Here is a 24,553-nt window from a genome sequence, read left to right as displayed (position 1 = left end):
GAGTGGACTTACTGATATTCTATTCATGAACTATTGTGATTAGTAATCAAAGAAAATGTGGCATTGGTGTGGAGAAAGTGGCCATGGTGGCTGCTGGGGGTAGGGAGTGGGAGGAAGAGATGTGATGTGGGGGCAGTTTTGGGGGTTGGAGTTGTCCTGGGTGGTGCTGCAGGGACAGTTACCAGACATTGTATGTCCTCCCATGGCCCACTGGGTGGACTGTGGGAGAGTGTGGGCTATGATGTGGACCATTGACCATGACGTGGAGCGGTGCTCAGAGATTTATTCACCAAATGCAATGAATGTCTCATGATGATGGAAAAAATAAAAATAAAAAAATAAACGAAGGAGGCTTTTGCTTGAAAACAATAAACCTCTGATCACTTGATAGCCCTTTTAATGGTTTGACTGGGAGAGAGTCAACAGTAAGGGCCATGAGATTCTGCAGGAAAAAAACAGAGAAACTATGCAGGATTATTACTATTAATATTCTTGTAACTTAATTAATAAAGGTGTCCAATTCATCTTAAGGTAAAAACATACTAAAAACTGTAGCTAAAAATTAGAATCATTGTATAAGTACCCTTATGTATGTGTGTATGTGTATAGATATAGATATAGATATAGATATAGATATAAGTTGGTCACTGGGGCTATTGCAACAGAGTAAATGTAGCCTGGATTTCAACTGTTGCAGAGTAATTGTAGACTGCATTTATTTGTGATTCCTGGAAATCTGGCCCACCCCTTAACAATTCAACTTAATAATTAAACTTTAAAAACTTGTAGATGAATTAGAAAAAAGGGGGTTTATACATATCACTTTTGTGCCATTCTAAATCTTTTTTGATCTTCTCATTTCCTCTTTACTTTTTTAAAGGAAAAACTCTTTTTTCCTTGACCTTTAAAATAATATAAATTAATTCTGATTGATCATTTCCACCAGATATCAGAAATAACTGTTGCCAAGTTTTCCAGGAATAAACAATATTGTTTCTAGGGTATCAGGCCTTACTAAGCAACCCCCTATTGTTCAGGCCAGGCCAACTCTGAAAAAAATAAGTAAAACTACCCAGTTTCTTTCCAGTCTAAACAGGAGTCCAAATGCTTGTCAGGTTCCCTCCGAACAGCAATTTTGTCAGGCATAGCCAGCACCTCCACCACCCACAATTCCATTGCATGCATTAATACCTGGTATATAGTAAGCACTCAGTAAATAAATTGATGTGTTTAAAACCTCACAGGGAAATTAATATAAAGCATTTCCTCTAATTGTTGTCTTAACTCATTCATATGTGTGTATGTGTGTATATGTATACCATCTATACTAATGTAATATTACCTGTCATATTAGAGGGTTTATGGCTGTGTGCACCAGTGGTCAAACTGTGGATATAAAACATTATAGTCCTTGATCATATATATATATATATTTTTTTTCTCCATGTTTGTAGCTCTAATTATTAACAGAAGAAAAAAGGGAGGTTTTAAATAGCAAATTGGTGTTTCTGTATCAAACTATTAATGTCTGCCTATTTGTTCAATTTATTAAAATTAAATATGCAGTTATATAAGTAATATATATATATTTCTAAAAACCAAAGTAAACTAACGGTATGAAAGGTCATGTAAAATCTAAATATACAGAAATGTTAAAAGGCTATGAAATCCTAATTAAATTGTAAAAAAAAAATAGGTTAAATAATTGCTTTTTTAACTTTTAGGTAAAAATTGGTATGCTTTTGAAGTTATTCAGTTTTAAAATTATAAAAAATAAAAGGTTTTACACCCCTGTAAAAAGGAAAACAACATTCTTTATTTAATCAATAACAATTTCAACTGTTTGGCTTAAGTATTATCTCTTAGGTTTATAAAATACCAGGTTGATAAGTTAATATTGTATGTGTTGAATCTTTAGAATAATGGAAACTGTAAACTCATGTTTATGTAATTAAATTAAAAGTGTAAAACTTCTCCCTCTCTCTCTCTTAGATGCTTGGGGTAGATTTCATTGGTTGCTAATTGTAATCTGTAGTAAATTTGCCAGTCTATAATTGTGGTCAATTGTAAAAAGTTCGTGAAAATATCTTCTGAACTGAAACATTTAAATGGCTCTAGTTCTAAAAGCCATTATTAACTATTTTGGTATTAATGGCAAAAAGTAAAATCGTGTTAATAAAACCTGTCTGAAAGTTATCACAAGGTGCATATTTAAGTAAATGGTAATGGAATGTTACCTTCATTCCATTAGGAATCTTCCATTTTCATTTTAATAATGAAAACAGTTTTTTTTTCCCTACTAGTAAGGTAAAATGCCTGCTATTATCTTCATGGTAAAAGTGTATAAACAAAGTCATTTGATATATAATGTGTTGCATTAAAAATGTTTAAAAATGTATGAAAACAAGGGATAAACTTTAATATTGTCAAACTCTCTTGTGCATTCAAACTAAGCCTTAAATACATTACAGGTTGCCTCTCCATGTGAGTTATTGGCTAGGCTTGTCACTGACCCCTCAAATGGAAATGTTTGCTATATCAGCCTCTGGTTGTTCTCTTGAAGTTGACGGAAACTACATTGCAGTTTTAAGCTCCTGCAGCAGCCAATGATGGCTCAGTACAGCCGAGCCTACAATGGATATTACCCCAGACTGGCACTGGTCCATAAGCCAGAGAGCACTGTGCACCAGGCCAGTAAAATACTGGAAACTCTCTCTAGGATCAATGATGCTGCTACTTGCTCACTGTGGGAAGAGCATGCTAAGTGGAGCCATGATTACCAGGATACTGTAAGTAAAACTTAAACACAATTGGCATTATGGTCTGTTGCCATGGAGAGATAACGTGTAAAGTATTACAAACCTGAAACTTAAAACTATTAGTTGCAGCTCAGAATCCTTATGCATTAAGTAATACATTAATTAATATTAAGCAAGGTACTTTTAACCTGTTCTAAATATATGCCTAATAATTATAATGTTATCTTTTCTATTCTGGATCAGGTACAAAAGTACATTAGACATGTTAAATTCCTGGTAACTTCATCTTCTAAATAGTTAATAAACATGTCTATAAAATAAGGTGGCAGTCTTAACTGAAAACAATGGGACCTTGTGAAAACAGTGGCTTGCAGGTAGCTGGTTAATTGGTGCCGGGCTCAGCCACCCTACTCTACTGTACTCTACTGTGTAGCAAAATGAGGATTGCTTGTTAGTGATGGGTCACCTATTGAACAGTCAAAACTACCAGAAATTATTTAGTTAAAACCAAAATGTGAAAAAACTTTATTCTGTAGTTCTGATCACTCCCACAGCTAAAAAAACTAAGAGAATTTCCAACTTGGTGAACTAATCCTAAATGAAACCAACTGTTCAAAAGGTGCCAATTCACCAGAAGCACCTGACAGAGCACATGAGTGCCAATCATTAAATAGCCTGAAATGCATCTTCAGAACAAAGCTAAGTACCTAATACTGTTATCTATTACAATTTCTCTCTGAAAATAAATAACTTAATATATATATACACACACACACACACAGTTTTCTACCAACTTTCAAAAAGGCTGCCATCTTTATAGACACCTAACCTTGTCTACCTCTGTAATCCAATGTCCTCTTTATAAAACAAACAAACAGGTATTCCAAAATTTTAATTGTTTTTTTCTTTCAGAATAAACATCTTATTAACCATATAAAAACTTCATACAGAATGCAAGATCCATCTTCCTCCAGTCGAAATAAAATAAAGTTTTCACACCTTATTAGGCAAGGACTATAACCCATGACCAGCAGGAAGTAATCACAGAAAAAAGATCATCTCCCTTCAGCACCCCTTTAAGATTAAAGATGTAAATTCTCTAAGGGTAAAATAAAATTAATTGATGGATCTGGAGCTTAGCAAGAAATCCACGTAAAGCACCAATAACCCCCAGGATGACTACTGGGGGACTCCACCCCAGGATTCTACTGTCCAGAATGAGAACTTCTGAAAACAAGATAAACCCCAGATGTTACCCAGGAACTTTGTCTTTGGGGCCTCACTGGGAAATGACAAGTGGGATAATCAGTCAAAAAAAAAAAAAAAAAAGAACATCCACCCACCTCATAACTCCAAAAATAATTATGCCAAAATTTAGCAAGATAAGTTGTCATAAAGGGGGGAAATGATGTAGGCTATGGGGGGGGGGGGGGAGGGGAGCTGTTCATCTCTAGGTAAATAATCTGAGCTGTATGTGTCCTGAGCTGTGCATTTGGGACAGTGAGAACTGCAGCCCTGCCCTTGGTAACCATGACAACATCTCCAGTCCTGGAAAACCAGTTTAGCAATGTAAACTCTATAAACTTTAAATATTCAGGGAAAATGCAAACCAAATGTGCTAAAAGCTTACCTAGGAGTGGAACATATATGTTAATTCAAACTTACTGAGCACTGAAACAAAGAATCATTTGGCCCTTCCTCTGTATAAAAAGAACTCAAAAATCTTGTTAAGGGTTTCGATTTTGAATGAGAAGCTCCGAGCCTGACCAGTCATAAATAAATCTTTTTTCCTTCCCAAAATTATTCCTGAGTCCTGGCCTTTCTGTACACAAATAATTGAACCTCTCTCTACTTCTACAAAACAAGGGCCAAATGTACCTAAAAGGCAATGAGTCTCTTTAGGAAAAGAATAAGTGGGCTCTGAAGGTATGAGTTTTAGTCACACCTGTATAAATGAGAAGACGTGCAGACTTAAGTCTTAATTTTTCAAGGCCTTACTTTTCTCACTTGGACATTAGGATTTTGAAGAATATTCTTTATAAAGATTCATTTAACTTTAAGTTTCTGACTTAAGGTAAAAGTGACAATATTAAAGCAAAGGTTTGAAATAATCAGCAGAGAATCTTTCTTTGGAAAACATTTATTAGTGGCTCTAACAATGCAGTAATCTGATTTTATATGCGATTCAATATTTTATATATATTTTTATATATGATTCTAAATGCCATAGAAGAGTGTATGTAGGATTTATACATTAGACAGGTTATATATATTAAAATAACCTTGAATCTATGCATAAAAATATATATCATGTGTGTCTCTGTGTAGTAAATATGGATATATGTGGGTATGTGTGTATAAGAGTCTATCTATCAATAGAACAGTGAAGTAACCTAGAATTGTTCAGCAGAGCAGAGGAAAGTAATTGGGGAGATAAACACTACTGTAAAAAGTTCACAAAAGCAAGAATTAATAAACTGAGAAAAACATAGTTACATGAATATTTTTACACAAATGTATGTTCATTAATATCGCCATTGACAGAATTCTAACAGTTGCCAGAATTATTAATTCATTAATTTTAAAAAACATTACATAATCAGCTTTTAGTAACCTTAATTAGTTACCAATATGTTTACTACATTACAGCCAAATAACAGTCTCAAAACATTTATTAAGTTAAAATAATGTATTTTTTTATGGTTACCCAAAACATTTTCCATTATTTTAGTTTTGACATTATTGCAATATGAATTAAAAACTGATTTGTGTAAATCCATATCTGTAATGTTTATGCATTTATTGGGAGGAGTGATAACTTTTAAATCTCAAGAAACTAACAAATAAGTTAACATTAGCACTTTATAGAAAACATGGTAGGTTCTCAAAGATACTTTATTAAATTTCAGGTAACAAAGACTCTATAAAAATAAAATTTAGAATAGAGTCAAATGTCATACTTACCTTTGCAACTTCTTCCATCTTCTCTTACTTCAAACCCATCATCACAGTAACATCTTGTATTATTTCTGAGAATTGCACATTTATGCTGACAATTCAAATGCTGGCAATTGGGTAAAAGTTCTGTAGAGGAAAAACAGATATATTCGTAAATTTGTGCACATATGTATACAGTTTTATTTTTATATTAAACATCATTTTTATTTAATTAGTTCATACACTCTAATAACATAGTTTTCATTGGTCTACTAGGAAATTTCTGGGATTGTCCAGAGAAGACACTATATCTATTTCTTCTAAAATATATTGGTTTGCATTTGTTGGAAGCATTGTTAATAAAATTTATGATCAGTCTGTTTGGTCTCACTTTTTAGCTTATTACATATGTTCCAAGCTTCAAATTCTGGTAAATTAAATTATTTTGAGAAGAAAAATGTCAACTCAGTGGTTGATTTCCTCATTTATGCTTTTTCTATCTGACACATCAATTGATTTTCTATCTTTTGTGGCTTGTTTTGACTTAGCAATCCATGTGTAACCTTCACAGCACTCAATATATTCCATTTCAATAATTTATTTTCCAATGGTAGCATAATATTAGGCAAATATTAGTCATAATATATTTCATTTTATCTGAACTCTTTCAGAGCAAATACATCATTGAAGCAAAATTTAGCATACCCTCAGACAAACTGGGATTCAATATGATAAATACATGAAATGGCAATGAAGTGACAGGAGAGTATTCACTGCACATATAATTTCTAACAGGAATAAGATTTGCTAAACTAGAAATATATCTGGATAGAATGTGTGACTGATTCTGCTGTATAAAAATTAGGGCATTAATAGATTGTGACAATGCCATTGTTTCTCTTTTCCCCCTGAGGGAAAATAAGAAATGGCTTTGAAAATTAAATTAAAATGATTCACGATATGTTGATATTTGCCACAAATTTACCTGGTGCTTCAGGAAAAAAAATGTAAATTATAATAAAACATAAATGAAAAGAAAAGCCCAATGTGGAAAAAAGAACATCTGGAACATTCCTGTATGAAAATATACTAAAAATTTAATTATCTGTGGTATTTCCTTAGCCAATTACTCTTCTACTCATTAAGAAAAATATTTCATTCAGTATCTCTTCTAACACCTCCAAACTTCTTTCCTAAAGCTCACTTAAATAATTTTATCTAGCTTCCTACTCCTCTGAAAAAAATGAAGCAATCAGAAAATATTTTCCTCAGATTTACAGCCTATGTCTTCCCACCTCCACATATTCCTGTCACTCTTGCCTTTTAAACCTTGTTGGACTCATCATTAAAACTGCAATCCCTACTCAGCCTAGTCACCAAACCCCATCTCCCCTCACCTGCTTAAAGACATTACTTCCACTCCTTCTCCAAATAATCATTCCCCCTATTTATATTAGATCAGAGTTGGCAAACTAGGGACCCTGTCTTTATACATATATATATATATATATATATATATATATATATATATATATATATATATATTAAACGTTATTGGAATATAGCCATGCCATTTATTTATATATTGTCTATGACTGTTTTCATATTGCAATGGCAGAGTAGAGTAGCTGCCCCAGAGACCATATGGACCACAAGACTTAAAATATTTACTATCTGGCCCTTTATAGAAAATATTTGCCAACCCCTGTATAAGCTCATTCTAAGTGTGCACACATGCTCTTAAAAAAATAAATAAAAACCTTGACCTCACTGCACCCACTACTTACTATTGCCAATTCCTCTATTTGTCATTGCAACAAAAGTTAAAAAACAAAAATAAAAGTGGGTACCATTTCCTTTTCCCCTCTGAAACTATCTTAATCCCACTACATAGGGCTTTCACCTCCACCGTGCCACAGAAACTGCTCACGTAAAGGCATCCCATGACAATAAGTACAATAAGTGCAATGGCCTTTCCTCGGTCCTCAAATTACTTGGCCGACCAGCAGTATTTGACACAATTGATAACTCCTCCTTCCTGATATGCATTCATCACTTTGCTTGTAGGCCACCACACTCATGATTTTCCTCCTATTTTATAGTCTCCTTTGCTAAATCCCATTTTCTCATCAACTTCCTGGTGTTTTTCTGACTTTCTATGCACTTTTCGAAAATGCATCCTGTGTCAGGGCTTTTTCCTTATGTGGACCAAAACTGAAGTACCATAGTTTGAAATCTATGTGTGCCCTTTTTAACTTCTGATTTCCACCTCTTTCGATTGCAATATTTATGTGAGCAACTAATACCTTATATTAAATTCCTTTCTCTTGAAATACCTGGAACAGTTTCTGTTTCTCTGATTTAACTTTAACCAAGATACATACAAATCAACTACATCTGACTTGTAGGTTTGAAATTCATAAAGCACTCTGAAACTAAATGCTAATATTTATATAAGGTACAAAGACCACTGATTTGGTCTCTGAAAATATATTAGTAGTTCTTCAAATATTATGAAGTTTTTGCTTTGTATTACAGAAGTTATCTACATTTTGGTTTACTCAACTAGTATCTCTTGATACAGATTAAGAAATTATAACATGTCAAGTTCTTTACATATGTAATCTCTTTGAAACTTCACAACAGCCTAAAATATATATGATATTGTCATATTCACTTCCAAGATGAGGAAACTGAATGGTTGGTAATAACCTAAGATTTTACAATATATATGGCAGAGCTTCTACTTGAAACCAGGTCAGTCTGACTCCAAAGACTGTGTTCTTAAAAACTGCTCTAATTCCCACTGTACAATCAAGGGAAGGTCAGAACTGTAGTATATTAATATCCTTCCTTTTTCTTTTTTATCTTTTGGTTCTTGTTTGTTCATTATTCTAGGTTTAGCAATAAACTATAGATACAAGAAACATTTCATAATTTTTGTAGGATGAATGAATCACTAAATCAAAAATAGCTTGACTTTAGTTGAGGATTAATATTCTCAGGTATCATTTCCAGGCCCTTCAATTAAACTAGGTCCTAAAGATAGTTCATTTACCTCTTAAAGTTAGGTAACTGAGTTGTCAAATCTTGCTTAATTATGTTGTAATCAGTCCAAAATTGCTTTGGATTTATATACTGCTTTAGATCAATATTTGTTGAGCATCTAGTCAATGCTAAGCACTCTCCTTGGGTTCTATAGGTACAAAATTGCTTTAAACAAATTAAGACATTCAAAATATGAATGTTGAAGTGGGATGTGTTGGGTGGGAAGGACATCAATATAAGAAAATATAATTTGTGGCAGAAGGACATATATACTAAATAAAAAGTATTATATTTTAGAAAAATAGGATTATCCAGGGGCTGGAAATGAAGGAAGGTATCTGGGAAATAGTTGTGGAAGAAGTTTCATTTAAGATGAGAGACTTAAAAGATAAGGAGCATTTCAAGAGGTAAAATTTATGAGAGTGTATTCTAGACATAAGGGAATGTATGAGAAAACAGCGTGAAAGGATACAAGAAATATACGATCATAAATAATCCTATGCAGCTAATACATACTGTTTGGTTAGGAAATGGGTTTAGAAATTGTTACAGTCCAAATCAAGGTGAATTAATTCACAGAATAATTAGAATTTTCTGTTTAGGCAATGGGAATCATTGCTGGTTATTGAGGATAGAAATGATATACTCTAATTTGTATTGGTTGAAAGTACTTAATAACAGGGAAAAAGATGAGGAAAGACAGTGAAGAAAGAAAAGGCTAGAAATGGCAATGGCATAAAATAGAATGATGACTATTTGGAAGCATGAATGGCCAAAAACTTGGTGAGAACATAATGAGATGATATTAATAGTACCAAAAAATAAGTTAAGAATAGCAGGAGGATTCAAAGTTTGGGAGTAAAACATTAAGTTTACTTTTGACTATGCTTAGTTTAATATGTTGGCAAGATAATGCTTAGTTTAATATGTTGGCAAGAAAGGTTGAGAATTTAGGTATATCTCAGAAAAAAATTCTAGATTAGTGATTCAGATTCAGAAATTATGAACATACAGTTGGTAATTGCAATCTAAAGAGTGAAAAATCATCCCTTATAAAGAATATTTAGGATATAAGAAGAGAAACTTAGAGGAGAACTTCTACATCTGAGTGGCAAGCAGAAGTAGATTCTTCAACCAGGAAAAATGAGAAATAACAAAATACATAGGTGGGAAAGCATAGAAACCCTCACACACAAGAGTGAACAGCCAATTGAAGAAAGTGGGGAAGTGAATGTTAAACTCCTTGAGAAATATACTTGGATTAAGCCTTGAAAATGCTCTGGATTTCCTAATAGGATCAATTAAGAACTTTAAAAAGGATTTCAGTGGAGTCGTGGGGGTCAGAGGTGAGTGCAGTAAGGGATTGGGACAGAAAGAGGAAGTAGGAAATAATTCTCACAGAAAACACTAAGATATATTTAGAGCATAAAGGGAATGATGGAGATGGTAAGATCTAATTTATTTATTTTATGGCAGACATATTAACTCAGTACTCAAAATGCATTATTCTCCATTTAATCCCTTCAGCACAACTCTTTCTCTTTCCTGTCTCAATCCAAAGTAGAAAATCCATACTCCACAAGTTATATCTTTCTGTTCTCTCCAACCTTGAACTACCTGGAGGGTGGTGCGTACAGACTAGTATGAAAAGAGTTACCATCTCCTTGAAATATTGGAACTGTTAGTTAAGTAATGCCATGACTTCTACTTTCTATGCCTGTTGTTATTCATTTCTAATATGGGATAATAATGTTCTTGTGAGGCTTAAATGTGGTAAGTCACGCAGAGTTCTTCAAATATTGCCTGACACCAAGTAATTATTTTTTTATCATTTTAATTTTCATTTCACCATTTAAGCTTATCCATCTTTTCAGTACACAGATTTTCTACTTAATAGTCTATAATTTACATACTTTCCAAGTGATTTGGGACTATGTTTTGTTTTATAATAAAAGTGTTCTCTCTTATACTTTGATGTGTAATATGACATGATTCTAATTTTGCCCTTTAATACTTGTATGTTTTGATGTCTTCTGGAAAAGATACTCTTTTTGGTAGATTCACCTAAAATCTTTCCCTGAATGCAAAGTTTCCAAAGTATAGAGAAATACTAACCACAGGAAATGAAGAATTTTAAATATTAGCCTCCCTGTGTTATAAAATATGAATATTAATCTTTGAAGTAAATGTACATCCACATTTAATTTGCTACATAAGCATGGGTCAATTAAAAATTCAGACAAGCAATTTCCCCCAAATACTTATATAAGTGTCTGCCCAGTCTTTAGGGATTATTTTGCTTTCTAACAGCACTGGGATTTACAAAACATTTCTACAGGTGTATGCAGGTATATAGTTATGAAAGCACGTGCTAGTAAATTGTGCTGAAGTGCTTCAGAGCGAAAACAGGACAACAGGATTAGAGGCTGGCAAACAGATTCCAACAACTACAAGTTATTACTGTTAGATTTCTCTGATTTCTTTGTTTCTATGAATATCTCTAAGCCAGAGAGCCACTATTTACAATTTTGTTTGGGGAGGCATCAGATAAACCATGGTGTGGTCAATAGCATTTATGATCCATAATCAAACCATCTGCATTGATCATGTATTGGAGTTAGCAGGAAGATGAGAACATAGCTGTACTATTTTATCTGTGTGCTCGTAAGTTATATGTTTCCCTTGAGAGAGGAAATTAGAACTTAAAGAAACTCTTTGGACGCACAAAAGATATAGGCACCTTCCAAATAAATAAGTTACGTGAGATATTTTATACAATGGGATAATATTTTGATTTTAGTAATAAATCCTCTCCTTGAACTCTGCTAATATTAAAAATGCTTTTTAACCAATAATTACAATCATAGTAATGGGGAAAATATTCTTTCTTTATGTAACACAGTAAAAAATAAGTATTACACTCACTTTTTAATTTGGAGATTGAAAAACTGATGCAGCTACTTACCATGCCAGACAGTCCTTCCTGTCAGCAGGACATATGCTTGACATATTTAGAATGGTGATAATTTGCATCACATCAATCATCCTCTCACCCTTGTTTCCTTGGCCTAGTAAGAAGCAGTGTGAACTAGCTTGCAGAGATCAAGCTGCTGCTTATGACTGCCAGCGTGAATTCGTCATAATCTTTTTGCTAATGCTAGACTACTGTCCTTGCTTCAGATTTTCAGTATCCTTATATACAAAGACACTGCATTAAGGGAATTCCTATTTTAAGACTTTTTTAATTCACTTTTGTGTTGAAGTACAGTTTATATACAGTAAAATTCACTTTTTTTAATGTACAGTTTTTTTGTTTTGTTCTATTTTTGAGGTACTGGAGATTGAGTCCAGGACCTTGGGAAACAGGTGCTCAACCACTTGAGCTATATCTGCTCCCCTTTAATGTACAGTTTTGACAATTACATATAGTCATGTAACCAATACTATCCATTAAGATATAGAACAGGATCATCATACTCCAAAATTCCTCTGCGCTCCTCTATGGCCAACCCTTTTTCCCACTACCAGCCTTTGGCATTCAGCGATCTATGGTTTTGCCTTTTCTTGAATATCATATAAGTAGAATCATCTAGTGTATAACATTTTGAGTCTGGCTTCTTTCCTATAGCATAGTGCATTTGGGATTTAGTCATGTTATTGTGAGTATCAGCAGTTCATTTCTTCTTATTCCTGAGTAGTATCCCATTACAAAGATGTACCACAGTTTATTTCTCAAGTGAAGGACATTTGTACTGTTTCCAGTTTAGGTTATTATGAACAGCATTGCTATAAATATTTATATATGGTTTTGTATGAACATAGGTTACCATTTCACTTGAGTAAAGGTGGGATTCCTGGGTCATATGATAAGCACTGTTTCACTTTACAAGAAATTGCCCAACTGCTTGCCTAAGTAGCTGTATCACTTTGCTTTTCTAGCACTGTATTAGTCAGAGTTCTCTAGGGAAACAACTAGCAGGCAATATCGTAAATATTATGATCTCTCTATGAGAATTGTCTCACATGACTATACGGATGGAAGCACAAGTCCAAATTCTTTGGGACAAGCTGCAAGCTGGTAACTCTGATGAAGGTTTTTGATGAATTACCCAGCAGAAGCTGGCTTGCTGAAATACAAATGGAAATTCTCCCTTTTGACTTCTGAAGTCATCACTTGCCTTTTAAAGCCTTCAACTGACTGGAGGAGACTTCTCTCAATACTGCAATCTCCTCAGTTGATTGAGATGTAATCAGGCATAAATGCAATCAACTTATTGATGAATTTAAGTGCATGAAATGTTCTTACAGTAACAATCAAGGCAGTGCTTACTTGAATAAACAACTGGACATTAAAACCTGGCCAAATTGACACATGAACTTAATCATCACAGCCACCAAAATATGAATCACCCCATTGTTCTACATTCTTACTAGCTCTTGATATTTTCAGGGTATTTCTTAGGCATACTAATATGTTTGCAAGTGTATTCCATTGTGATTTTAATTAACTTTTCCTGAAAAGTGGGCGTAACTCACTTCACACAAGATCCCAGGTTCAATTCCTGGTACCTCCTAAAAATTACAAATTTGCATTTCCCTAATGGCAAATAATATTGATCATCCTTTTTTATGCTTAGTTTTACATTTTCTTTAGTGAAGTATCTGCTCAAAACTTTTGCCTGGTTTTTGATAAGATTTTTTGTTTTCTTATTATATAGTTTTAAGTTTTTAAGTATAATCTTGATACCAGTCCATTATGAGATCCATGCTACACAAATATTTTTTCCTAGCTTTCCACTTCTCTTTTTATTCCCTTATCCATGTTTTCAAAGAGCAGAAGTTTGTAATTTTGATGAAATCCAGATTCTCAATATTTTTTCTTTTATGAATCCTGCTTTTGGTATTAAATCTAAGAAATCTTTGCCTATCCCGAAGTCATGGATTTTTCTACTATTTTCTACTTTTTTCTTTCAGAAACTTTATAGTTTAATGTTTGTGGGCCATTTTGTGGTAATTTTCATGTGGCAGTTTGAGATTATTTATGAATTCCAAAAAGAGAGATTATGTTTGTAAATTGGTCTGTTCCTCTGGGTGTGATAGATAACTCTTTGACTGTATTAGATATAGCTGAGATGTCTGATTAAATTAGGTTAAAATCAGGGCTTTGATTCAACCATGTCATTAAAGTGTGACTAAGCATTAAGTCCCAGGGCCCTTGGTGGACTGAAAAAACAGACTCTCAACAGAAGTAGATACACACAGAGAAAAACATAGAGGAAGAGAGAAAGCTCATTAGACACACCAGAGGCCCAGGGAAGAGAGATGATCCTGATGGCCTACAGCTGACCTTGTGAAGAGACCAGAGCAGCTGAGCTGGAAAGAAATGAGCCCTGGGGAGAGAGACTAGCCCTATGCTAGCCTATAACTGAGATCAGAAAAAGCTGAAACTATGGAGCTTAAAAGGAGGGAGGAAAGCTGAACCCTTGTAGATGTTGCCTGCCATGTTGTTATCAATACATGGCAAACTTTGGGTGAGAAAGTCCCTCTTATGGTACCTTGCATTAGACTCTTTAGGGCCTTGTAACTGTAATAATTGAAGGGAATTTTTCAACCTGACTGATTTCTTTCACCCCAAGATCAGTAATAAGACAAGGATGTCTGCTCTTACTACTCATGTACAAGAATGTACTGGAAGTCCTAGTCACTGCAATGAAGGAATAAAAAGAAACAAAAGGCATACCAAGTAGAAAGAAAGAAGTGTGGCTGTCTCTATTTACAGAAATACAATTATCTGTATATAAAATTTTTAAAATTCTAACAAAAAATTCACCAGAACTATTAAGCAATTATTTTAAATACTTTTTTAATTAAAACACATGAAAAAACTGTTATTTCATAACTTTCATTTTGCATAATAATGTCACAGAGTTATATTACCCTTTTAAGAATAAAAAACAAAATCCCTACAATTAAACCATGTTATCATGAGGTGGAAGTTGTAGGCCCACCATGTGGTCTATGTGAATATTCTATGGAATGAGATTTGGATTTATATTTGATTCTATTTTTTATAAAGTATACATACATGCATATATGTGTATGTTTTTATATATGTGCTTACTCACACATGTAGATCTCCCCATTCTTTTACATTGTTGCATTTTATTCTATTTTTATGGGAGCTTAGTAATTTAATTAACAAATTTCCTCATGAAACACTTTTAGCCTATATGGTAAACACTGCTAGCTGCACAAGATATATGTTTTTCTCTTGTATAATGCAGAGTTATTTTCGAGGAGTGGATATCCAGCCAAAGACTGTAATGTTCTACCTCTCCTTTCATTTGGGTAGAACCATGTAACTATTGATTTCCAAGGAAATGTGAGTGGAAGTGCTTTTTAAATTTTTATTCCAATAATATATACAACTAAATTTTCCCTTTTAACCACAGTAAAATATATAATTAAGAGGTGTTAATTATATTCACAGTGCTGCTATGAACATAGGTGTGCAATTATCTGTTTGAGTCACTGCGTAGTGCATTTTTTCCACTCTTTCACCTTCAATCCACTTTTGTAATTGAGTTTACGATGAGTTTCCTGTAAAGAGCATATAGTTAGTTGGGAATGCTTATTTTTTTTCCAGTGTAATAATCTCTGCCTTTTGACTAGAGAATTTAATCCATTTATATTTAAAGTAACTACTGGTAATGCAGGACTTTCTTCTACCATTGTGTTACTTGGTCTTTTAAAATCTTGTACCATTTTTGTTCCTCAATTCTTTCTTTAATCCTACTGTCATATTTATTTGATTTTTTTTGTATTGCACCACTTGTACCATTTCATTTCTTTCTTTATGGATTTTTCATATATTTTCTTTCTGGTTAGAATAGGACTTAGATTTAACAACCTAAATCTGTAACAATCATGTTTCATTTGATCCCAAATTAACTTTAATAGCATATACATACACTGTACCTATATCCATGTCCCCCATAGTTTTGCCTTTGTTACAAGTTACATCTTTATACATTGCGTGTACCAAAAAAATGTCACACAGTAATACTGGCACTAAGAAATTCCAATATGGCTACCTTTACTGGAGTTCTTTATTTATACTGCTTTGATCCACTCTCTTGTGTCCATTCCTTTCAGTGTGAAGGACTACCTTTACCATTGCCATGGAACAAATCTAGTGGTGATGAACTCCATCAGCTTTTGTTTACCTGGTAATGTATTTTTTTAAATTTTTAAAATTTCTCTCCCCTTCCCTCCCCCCCCTCCCCCAAGTTGTCTGTTCTCTGTGTCTATTTGCTGCATGTTCTTCTTTGTCGCTTCTGTTGTTGTCAGTGGCACAGGAATCTGTGTTTCTTTTTTTTTGGTGTTGTGTCATCTTGGTGTGTCAGCTCTTCGTGTGTGCGGCACCATTCCTGGGCAGGATGAACTTTCTTTTACGCTGGGTGGTTCTCCTTACAGGTCACACTCCTTGCGCGTGGGGCTCCCCTACACGGGGACACCCCTGCGTGGCACGGCACTCCTTGCACACATCAGCACTGCACGTGGGCCAGCTCCACACGGGTCAAGGAGGCCCAGGGTTTGAACCACAGACCTCTCATGTGGTAGATGGATGCCCTAACCACTGGGCCAAGTCCACTTCCCCTGGTAATATATTAACCTATTAATCTATCCTTAATTTCTGAAAGACAGTCTAGTTATATATAAAATTTTTGGTTGGCTAGTGTTTTCATGAGTACTTTAAATATTTCATGCCTCCATGGTTTCTGATAAGAAATAGAAACAATCTATTTGGTTCTCCCTTATACATAATATGTTGTCCTTTTTTCTTGTGCTCGGCATTCACAATTTGACTAATATGTATCTCAGCATGGTTTTCCATAAATTTATCCTTTTTGATATTCCTTGGGCTAACTGAATAGTTTCATATACGTGTTTTTATTAAATTTGGGTAGTTTCCTGCCTTTACTTCTTTTATATTCCTTGTGCCCCTCTCTTTCCTTCTTCTTCTTCTGCTCTCACAGTACCAACACTGGTGTGTTTGATGGTGTATGACATGCCTCTTGAGTTTTGTCCACTTTTTAAAATACTTTATTTTTTGCTCCTCACCTGCACCATTTTCAACTGTCATGTCTTTGGGTTCACTGATTCTTTCACCAGAACCAATATGCTATTGAAACCCTCTAGGCATATTTTCATTTCACTTATTGTGGTCTTCAACTCTACCACTTCTGTTTTGTTCCCTTTTAAAATTGCCTTGATCTCCTTGAGTATATTGAGAGTCATTTTTTTACCTTAAAGTCTTTGGTAAATCTAGAGTATTGTCTTCTTCATTGATGGTCTCTGGATTTTTAACTTGCTCCTTTGGATGGTCCATAATTTCCTGTTTCTTTATTTGTCTTGTAATCTTTTGTTGAACACTGTACATTTTAAGTGTTAATTTTTATTTCACTCATGATCTGTTTGTTCCATAAGTTTGTATCTAGCTAGTGATATGACAAGAGATTTCCTTGAGTGCCAGGAGCTAACAAAATTAACAAACCAATGCAAACAAAAACAAAAACCTTTCAGTCTTTACAAATTGGCACTGTGTTGACTGGTGCTTTCCTTCAGAGTTTAGCCCTCATATTAAATAGAAAAACCTGAGGCAAATGTGATCTGCAGGGTTAACTCTATCTTTCTGAGCCTGTGTTTTGTCCTAGGCTTGTGCTTTCTTGTGGCCTTAGGAATCCTCCCACTTATGTAATGCAAATTCTTCCTCTATTCCCTATGAAATTTATTTTCTCCCCCTCACAGGTGCTATAATTTTGTCACTAAAAGCAAGTAATCCTTTGCCAAAAGCTACTTTGAATTAATTGTTTCTAATTCTGTTTTAGCTATCTACAAGCTACTTCTGCCTTGGGGCAAGAACTGGGAAGGTGAAACCACAGTGAGTTTCCTGTTTCAGTCTTTCAGGGTATCACCTAATATATTATCACTGACATATAGGAATCCCAATATGAGGATAGGGGCTAATCTACTACCTTAGGAACAGGGCCAGGGACCCAGGGAGATTAGGAGATATCTCTGCAAGTTTCCACTAGTTGTTCAAAGATTCCATGGGGGAATGGTACACTGGAACATTTTACTCATCTCTATTGGTCAACCAGAAGCTAGAATGGATTGGGAAATATCTACTCAACTCTAATATTCTCATATTATCTTATTTATTACCTTGAAAAGTCATTTTACTTTCATATTTTGATGGATGTTTTCTCATATATTCCTCCAGGAATATAACTCTAAGTTATGCAAATTCTATGTTATTTTGAAGAATAAAAATAAAACAAAGGTATTAATAACTATAAAAAAGCAGAATGTATGCCTCGCCAATGCTAAGACACTTTTTTAAAATTTTTTATTATATCTGTAGTTTTAGGAAAAATGGAAATCTTCCTATCTCTTTGGTTCACATTGGAAGTAAAAATACTTAATTTGGGTGGCCAAATATTTTTTTCTATTAATTTCGTAGATTTAAGTTCCAATTTTTTGTTGTAATGGCATTCTGAATTCTAAAATTATAAATTATAAATATGCAAAACTTTTAAACAGGTTTTGTTGCATGGAAAATTAAAATCTAGCTGCCAAGGCACAATAAAATGAGAAGAAATATTAATCTATCTTGTGTTTTGAAAACATGGACTTGGCTTCTATATCCATTGGCAACGATTGCCAAATAATAAACTATAATCTTCATGGGAATTTTTTATAAGGAAAATATATTTAAATCAGTTTCAGCTATTAGAGGATATGACAAAATATAAATAAAGTTCAACATATGCTTGTGCAGTTATCCTTTCAAGCCAAATCATATAATGAAAATGATATTATGGAGTTCATAGGGATGGCATAAAGTTTAAATACATTTATTCAATAGAAGTGCTTAGCTTAGCATCTGGTACATTGTAAATGCTCAATATATGTCCCATTTATATTAATTATATTATATCATCCTCAACATCATCTCAACCTAAGAAATTCAGCAATTTTCATTTCCATATTTCTTTATATATAAGAATAGACAAGGCACTCATGATAAAATGAAGTGAGCTCTTAACATTAAAATGGAGGATACATGTCTAATTGGGCTTTCTCTTACCAGACATATGGAGATTTGCCTAGTTTCTTAACCTTTTTGAGCCTTATCCTCTGATCTAGCAATAAGTTAATGGGCTTATTAAAATATGCAATTAGTAAAAAAATGCTCTATAATTTGTAAAGTATCATATAAATGCAGGGATAGGAAAGAAATCTAAATGTAGTAGATATTTTGGACTGGGAAAGCTGGAGTGTTGTGGAACTTTCTACATCTTGCAGAAGTGTTTTGCAATGGAGTTTACAGTAAGGATGATGTGTTATACTCACTAATAATAAAATAACCAAGATCAGGTCTTTGCCTTATTAGTATATTAAGTTGGATCTAGAGATAAAGTGTGCTTGAAGGAAAAATTAACCAATTGACCACAAAGGTTTAAGAAAAATAAAATTACCAAGGAAAATTTGCATATATTCAGTGAAGGAATTTTCCCTGCCTAGCATTAGAAGGATAATGAAATGAAAATACAGTTAAGGAAGGATGATATAAAATATGTTTATAATTATATATTTTTATAAATATATAATTTACATGAGAGAAAATATAACAGGATGGAATTAGTAAGCAATTGGGTTGGAGGAAGAGAGACAGCATTGGTAGATAAAACTCCTTTTTAAAGGTCTTCATTATTAATAGCTGAATTTCTTCATATTTCTTAGGTTAGAGGTGTTTGTGATTGTATTAGTCAGCCAAGGTGTGCTGATGCAAAATAGAGAAATTGGTTTGTTTTTATAAAGAGTGTTTATTTGGGATAGGAACTTACAGATGCCAGGCCACAAAGCATAAATTACTTCCCTCACCAAAGTCTATTTTCATGTGTTGGAGCAAGATGGCTGCCGATGTCTGTGATGGTTCCAGCTTCCTGGGTTCCTCGCTTCCTGGGACTTGCTTCTCTTTCTTCTGTATGCTTACTTCCTGAGGCTCCAGCTTAAGATTTCAGCATCAAACTCCAACATCAAAAACCCTCAACTCTGCCTTTGCCATGCCTTTTATCTGTGAGTCCCCTAATGAATGCCCTAATGAAGTGGGCCAATCAAAGCCCTAATAATATCTTAATCACACTCAGATATAGACCAGATTACAAACAGAATCTGATACCTATTTTTGGAATTCATAACCATATCAAACTGCTACAGTGATTAAATGTATTTTACATGAAAATAGAAGTTAAAAATAGTCCCTTCAAAAGATAAATATCATTCCCTTAAATCTCTGAATGAGTCCCAGGCCATAGGATTCATCAATAACCTTGGGAATGTATTTATTTGTTCAACACAATAGGAATGAACTAAGCCAAATGCAAAGACCCTATACCATTCCTGGCACAAATTAGCCAAAAAGATTTCTTAAAAAAAGCTATTGAACATATTTCTTCACTTCTTCACTTTTCAAAAATCCCAATAAAATATCAATAAAAAATAAGAAAGTCACAAATTCACAAAGATAAAGAAAATAAGAAATAAATCTAGAGTAAACAAAGTGTATCAATAAAACTTTAGATGCATAAAAGCAATAAATAGGTGTTGAATGACTTATGTCTTTTCAGTACAAAGAAAATAAAATCTAAACCAGGGGCTGAAGGAGATCAGGAGGATGACAATCAGGACTACAGTATCCAAACCACATAGGTTGTATACTGCATAATTCCACAATGCACAGTGCATACTATTCAAATAGACTGTGATTAGAAAGGAGTGCAATGAAGTTGTGCAGCATGGCAGTCCTCACTGGAGAGCCAGGGTGCAAATCAAGACAACCCCAAAATCCTGGAAAGGCTGAGGAATTGGAGGCATTTTCTATCTTTAAAATCAGAGGGAGTGGGAATGGTGTGGGTGGAGATGTAAACAAGATAATTGATTGAAAGAACATGTTAGATCGATCCCTTCTTCCGAATATTACAGAGGAACACTGAAGGTCTACTCTGAAGAGAGTGAACCAGAGGAATTCTGGCTTGGATAGCAATAGGTACAGTAAAAGGAAAGGACACTAAATTAAAAACAGAAGGCAAAAATGCTTAGAGAAGAAACCTAAGGAGTGGCAGACCAAGAATAATGGATACCAATTCACTCATAGGGCAGAGGTTCCATTCCAAGACAGGCAAACTAATAATACCAGAGATAACTGTTCTCACACAGAACACCTCTCATAAAGCATAGGTACCTACCCCAAGTTCCAGGGCAGTGATGCAAAGCTTTTTCCTTGGGGGGAAAGGCAGGCTTGAACAGTTTAGTATATCTTTCCAAAGGAACTGATTTTACTTGAAACAGAGAAAAGTTTCAAGCCTAGGACACGATTAAAACAGTGGAAATTTTGGTGGTAAGCAATAAAAGGCTGCTGATAGCTCCATGAGAGTAATAAACTAAACCATGGTAAGCTAGATGTTTAAAAAGGAACCATGGAAGAAAAAGTTAAGAACAGTCTTCCTGGAGTCAGAACAAGGCTCAGAGTTTGTTCTTAGAAAGTAGGCCAAATTTAATTGAATCAGATTGTGGAACAATTTATAACCCAAACAGCTGTTAAAAATAATAGAACAATTGGATGACAATGAGGACAAGCTAAAAACTTATTATGATACTGCATTAGTCAGCCAAAGTGGTGCTGATGCAAAGTGCCATAAATCTGTTGGCTTTTAAAAAGGGTATTTATTTAGGGTAAAAGCTTACAGTTACCAGGCACATAAAAGTCCAACTCAAGGTACCATAAAACATACTTCCCAATGCAAAGTCTTTTTCTACATGTTAACACAAGATGGTGGGCGATGTCTACAAGGGTTCAGCCTTCTTCTTCCCTCTTAAGGCTCATGGTCCAGCTTCTTCTGATCACAGCTATAGGCTGGTATAGAGCTCATTTCTCTTCCTAGAGTTCCTTTCTTTCTTGGCTTAGCTGCTCTGCTCTCCTCACAAGGTCAGCTGCAAAGTATCAAGTGAATGGCTCATCGCTCTTCCTAGAGCAGGATCCTCTTCCATGTCCATGGATATTTCTCTCTTTCTCCATGTATCTTCTCTGTGTGTCTACATCTCTGAGAGTCTGCTTTATTAGCCTACTAAGGGGGCTGAAACTGAATGCAGAGTCACACCCTAATGACATGCTTGATAATTTTAACATAATTTAATCAGATGTCTCAGCTAAATCTAATACAATCAAAGGGTTTTCACACCCAGAGGAACAGACTAATTAACAAATATAATCTATCTCATTTTTGGAATTCATAAATAATATAAAACTGCCATGCTCCACTTTCTGAGTTATAAAAAAGACATTACAATATTCAAAAAAGGAGAAAAGAAAGAGAAGAGGATGGAAAAAATGGAACAGAGTCTTAGGGAATTGACTGACCATGTGAAACATACAAATACTTGCATTATTGGTATCCCAGAAGGAGAAGAGAATGGAAAAGGGTCAGAAAGAATATTTGAGGAAATAATGACTGAAATCTTCCCAATCCTTTGATAAGACATAAATGTTAATATCCAAGAAAGGAGAAGACACTACAAACAGAATAAATCTGAATAGACCTATTCAGAGACACCTACTATTCAGAATGACAAATATCAGAGATAATGAGAGGTTTCTGAAACAGCAAGAGAAAAACAAATGATGCATACAAGGGAAACTCAATAAAATTAAATGCCAACCTGTCATCAGAAACCATGGAGGTGAGAAGAAAATGGTATGATGCTTTTAAGGTACTGAAAGAGAAAAATTGCCAGCCACGGATTCTGTGTCTAGCAACATTGCTCTTCAAATGTGAGGGGAAGTTCAAAGTCTTCACAGATGAACAAAAACTGATAGAATATGTAACCAAAAGACCAGAATTACAAGAGATACTAAAGGGAGTGCTACAGCCTGAATGGGAAAAAAAAAAACAAAAAAAAAAAACAAGGGAAAAAGATTTGGAGAAGAATGTAGAAATGAAGATTATTAAGAAGAGTAAAGAGACAGATAATAGATATATATGGCATCGGAAAGTCAATGGACAAAATGGATGAAGGAAGTCATGCCTTTATATTAATAACATTGACTGTTAATGGCTAGAACTCCCCAAAGACATGGATTTTTAAAAATGAGCCATCTATATATTGTCTACAAGAGACCCACCTCAAAAGTTGGATGCATCCAGGTTAAAAGTGTAAGGTTGGAAAAAGATATTTCACGCAAGTAGTAACAAAAACAGATCTGGATTTGTAATACTAATATAGGACAAAATAGATGTCAAATGAAAATTGTTATAAGGAATGAATAAGGTCATTATATGTTAATAAAAGGGGTACTTCATCAAGAAGTAATAGCTCTATTAAATATTTATGCACCTAACATGAGTGCCCCAAGATATATGAGGTAGATGCTGGCCAAACTGAAGGGAGAAATAGATGTCTCTACAATAATGTTGGAGACTTCAATACACCACTCTCAGTATTGGGTAGAACATCTGAACAGAGGATAGACAAAGAACCAGAGAACATGAATAATATGATTAATGAACTAGACCTAACAGACATCTATAGAGAATTGCACTTCAAAGGAGCAGAATATACATTCTTTTTAAGTGCTCATAGATCCTTCTTCAAGATAGACCATATGTTGGGTCACAAGGCAAGTCTAAATAAATTTTAAAGATTAAAATTATACAAAATACTTTCTGTGATCATAACAGAATTAAGCTGGGAATCAATAATGGATGGAAAATTCATAAATTTATGGAGATTAAACAACACACTCTTAAATAATCACTAGGTCAAAGAAGCAATTGCAAGAGAATTCAGCAAATATCTTGATACAAATTATAATGAGAATACAATATATCAAAACCTATGGGAGAGTGCAAAAACAGTGCTGTGAGGGAAATTTATAGCCCTCAATGCTTACATTTTTTTTAAAAAGTGCTAAAATTGAAGATCTAACTACACTTCTGAGGGAACTAGAAAAATAATAGCAAACTGATCCCAAACGAAGTCTAAGGAAAGGAAGAATAAAGATCAGAGCAGAAAGAAATGAAAATGCAAGCAACAAACAAACGAATCAACAAAACCAAAAGTTGGTTCTTTGAGAAGATCAGCAAAATCGACAAGCCCTTAGATAGACTGAGAAAGAAAAAGGACAGATAACTCAAATAAATAAAATCAGAAACAAGAGGGGGTACATTACAACTGACCCCACAGGAATGAGAGAGACAATAAGAGCATACTATGAATATAGTATGCCAAAAAACTAGACAATATCGAGGACATGGACAAATTCCTTGAAAAACTTAATTGTGAAAAACTGAAAGCATTTCTGCTGAGATCAGGAACAAGACAAGGATGCCCACTGTGCTATATGTTCTAGCTAGAGCAATTAGGCTAAATAAATAAATAAAAGGCCCCAAATAGGAAAGAAAAAAGTAAAACTTTCATTATTCACTGATAATAAGATCTTATATCTAGAATCTCCTGAAAAATCCACCAAAAAAAACACAACTAGAACTAATAGAATAGTTCAGCAAAGTTGTGGGGTACAAGATTAATACTGCAGAAATGAATAGCATTTCTATACACTACTGATGTGCATTCTGAGGAGGAAATCAGAAAAAAAATTCCATTTATAATAGGAACTAAAACAATCAAATATTTAGGAATAAATTAACCAAGGACATAGAGGGCCTGAATTCAGAAAACTACAA

At 34.0% G+C, this 24,553-nt stretch overlaps 1 protein-coding gene across 1 annotated transcript in view; it reads right to left on the bottom strand.

Annotated features, from left to right (window-relative positions):
* LRP1B (LDL receptor related protein 1B) overlaps positions 1-24,553 on the bottom strand; it is a 2,023,931-nt gene that overhangs the window by 1,132,725 nt on the left and 866,653 nt on the right. Inside the window, exon 4 of the mRNA XM_058301027.2 lies at positions 5,724-5,843. Within this exon, the coding sequence (XP_058157010.1) occupies positions 5,724-5,843 (120 nt within the window). The remainder of the gene's footprint in view (positions 1-5,723; positions 5,844-24,553) is intronic.

The sequence above is a fragment of the Dasypus novemcinctus genome, chromosome 7 (genome assembly GCF_030445035.2).
Source record: "Dasypus novemcinctus isolate mDasNov1 chromosome 7, mDasNov1.1.hap2, whole genome shotgun sequence".
NCBI lineage: Eukaryota > Metazoa > Chordata > Mammalia > Cingulata > Dasypodidae > Dasypus > Dasypus novemcinctus.
Note: the sequence above shows the minus strand (reverse complement) of the source record. Positions and strands in the feature narration are given on the sequence as shown.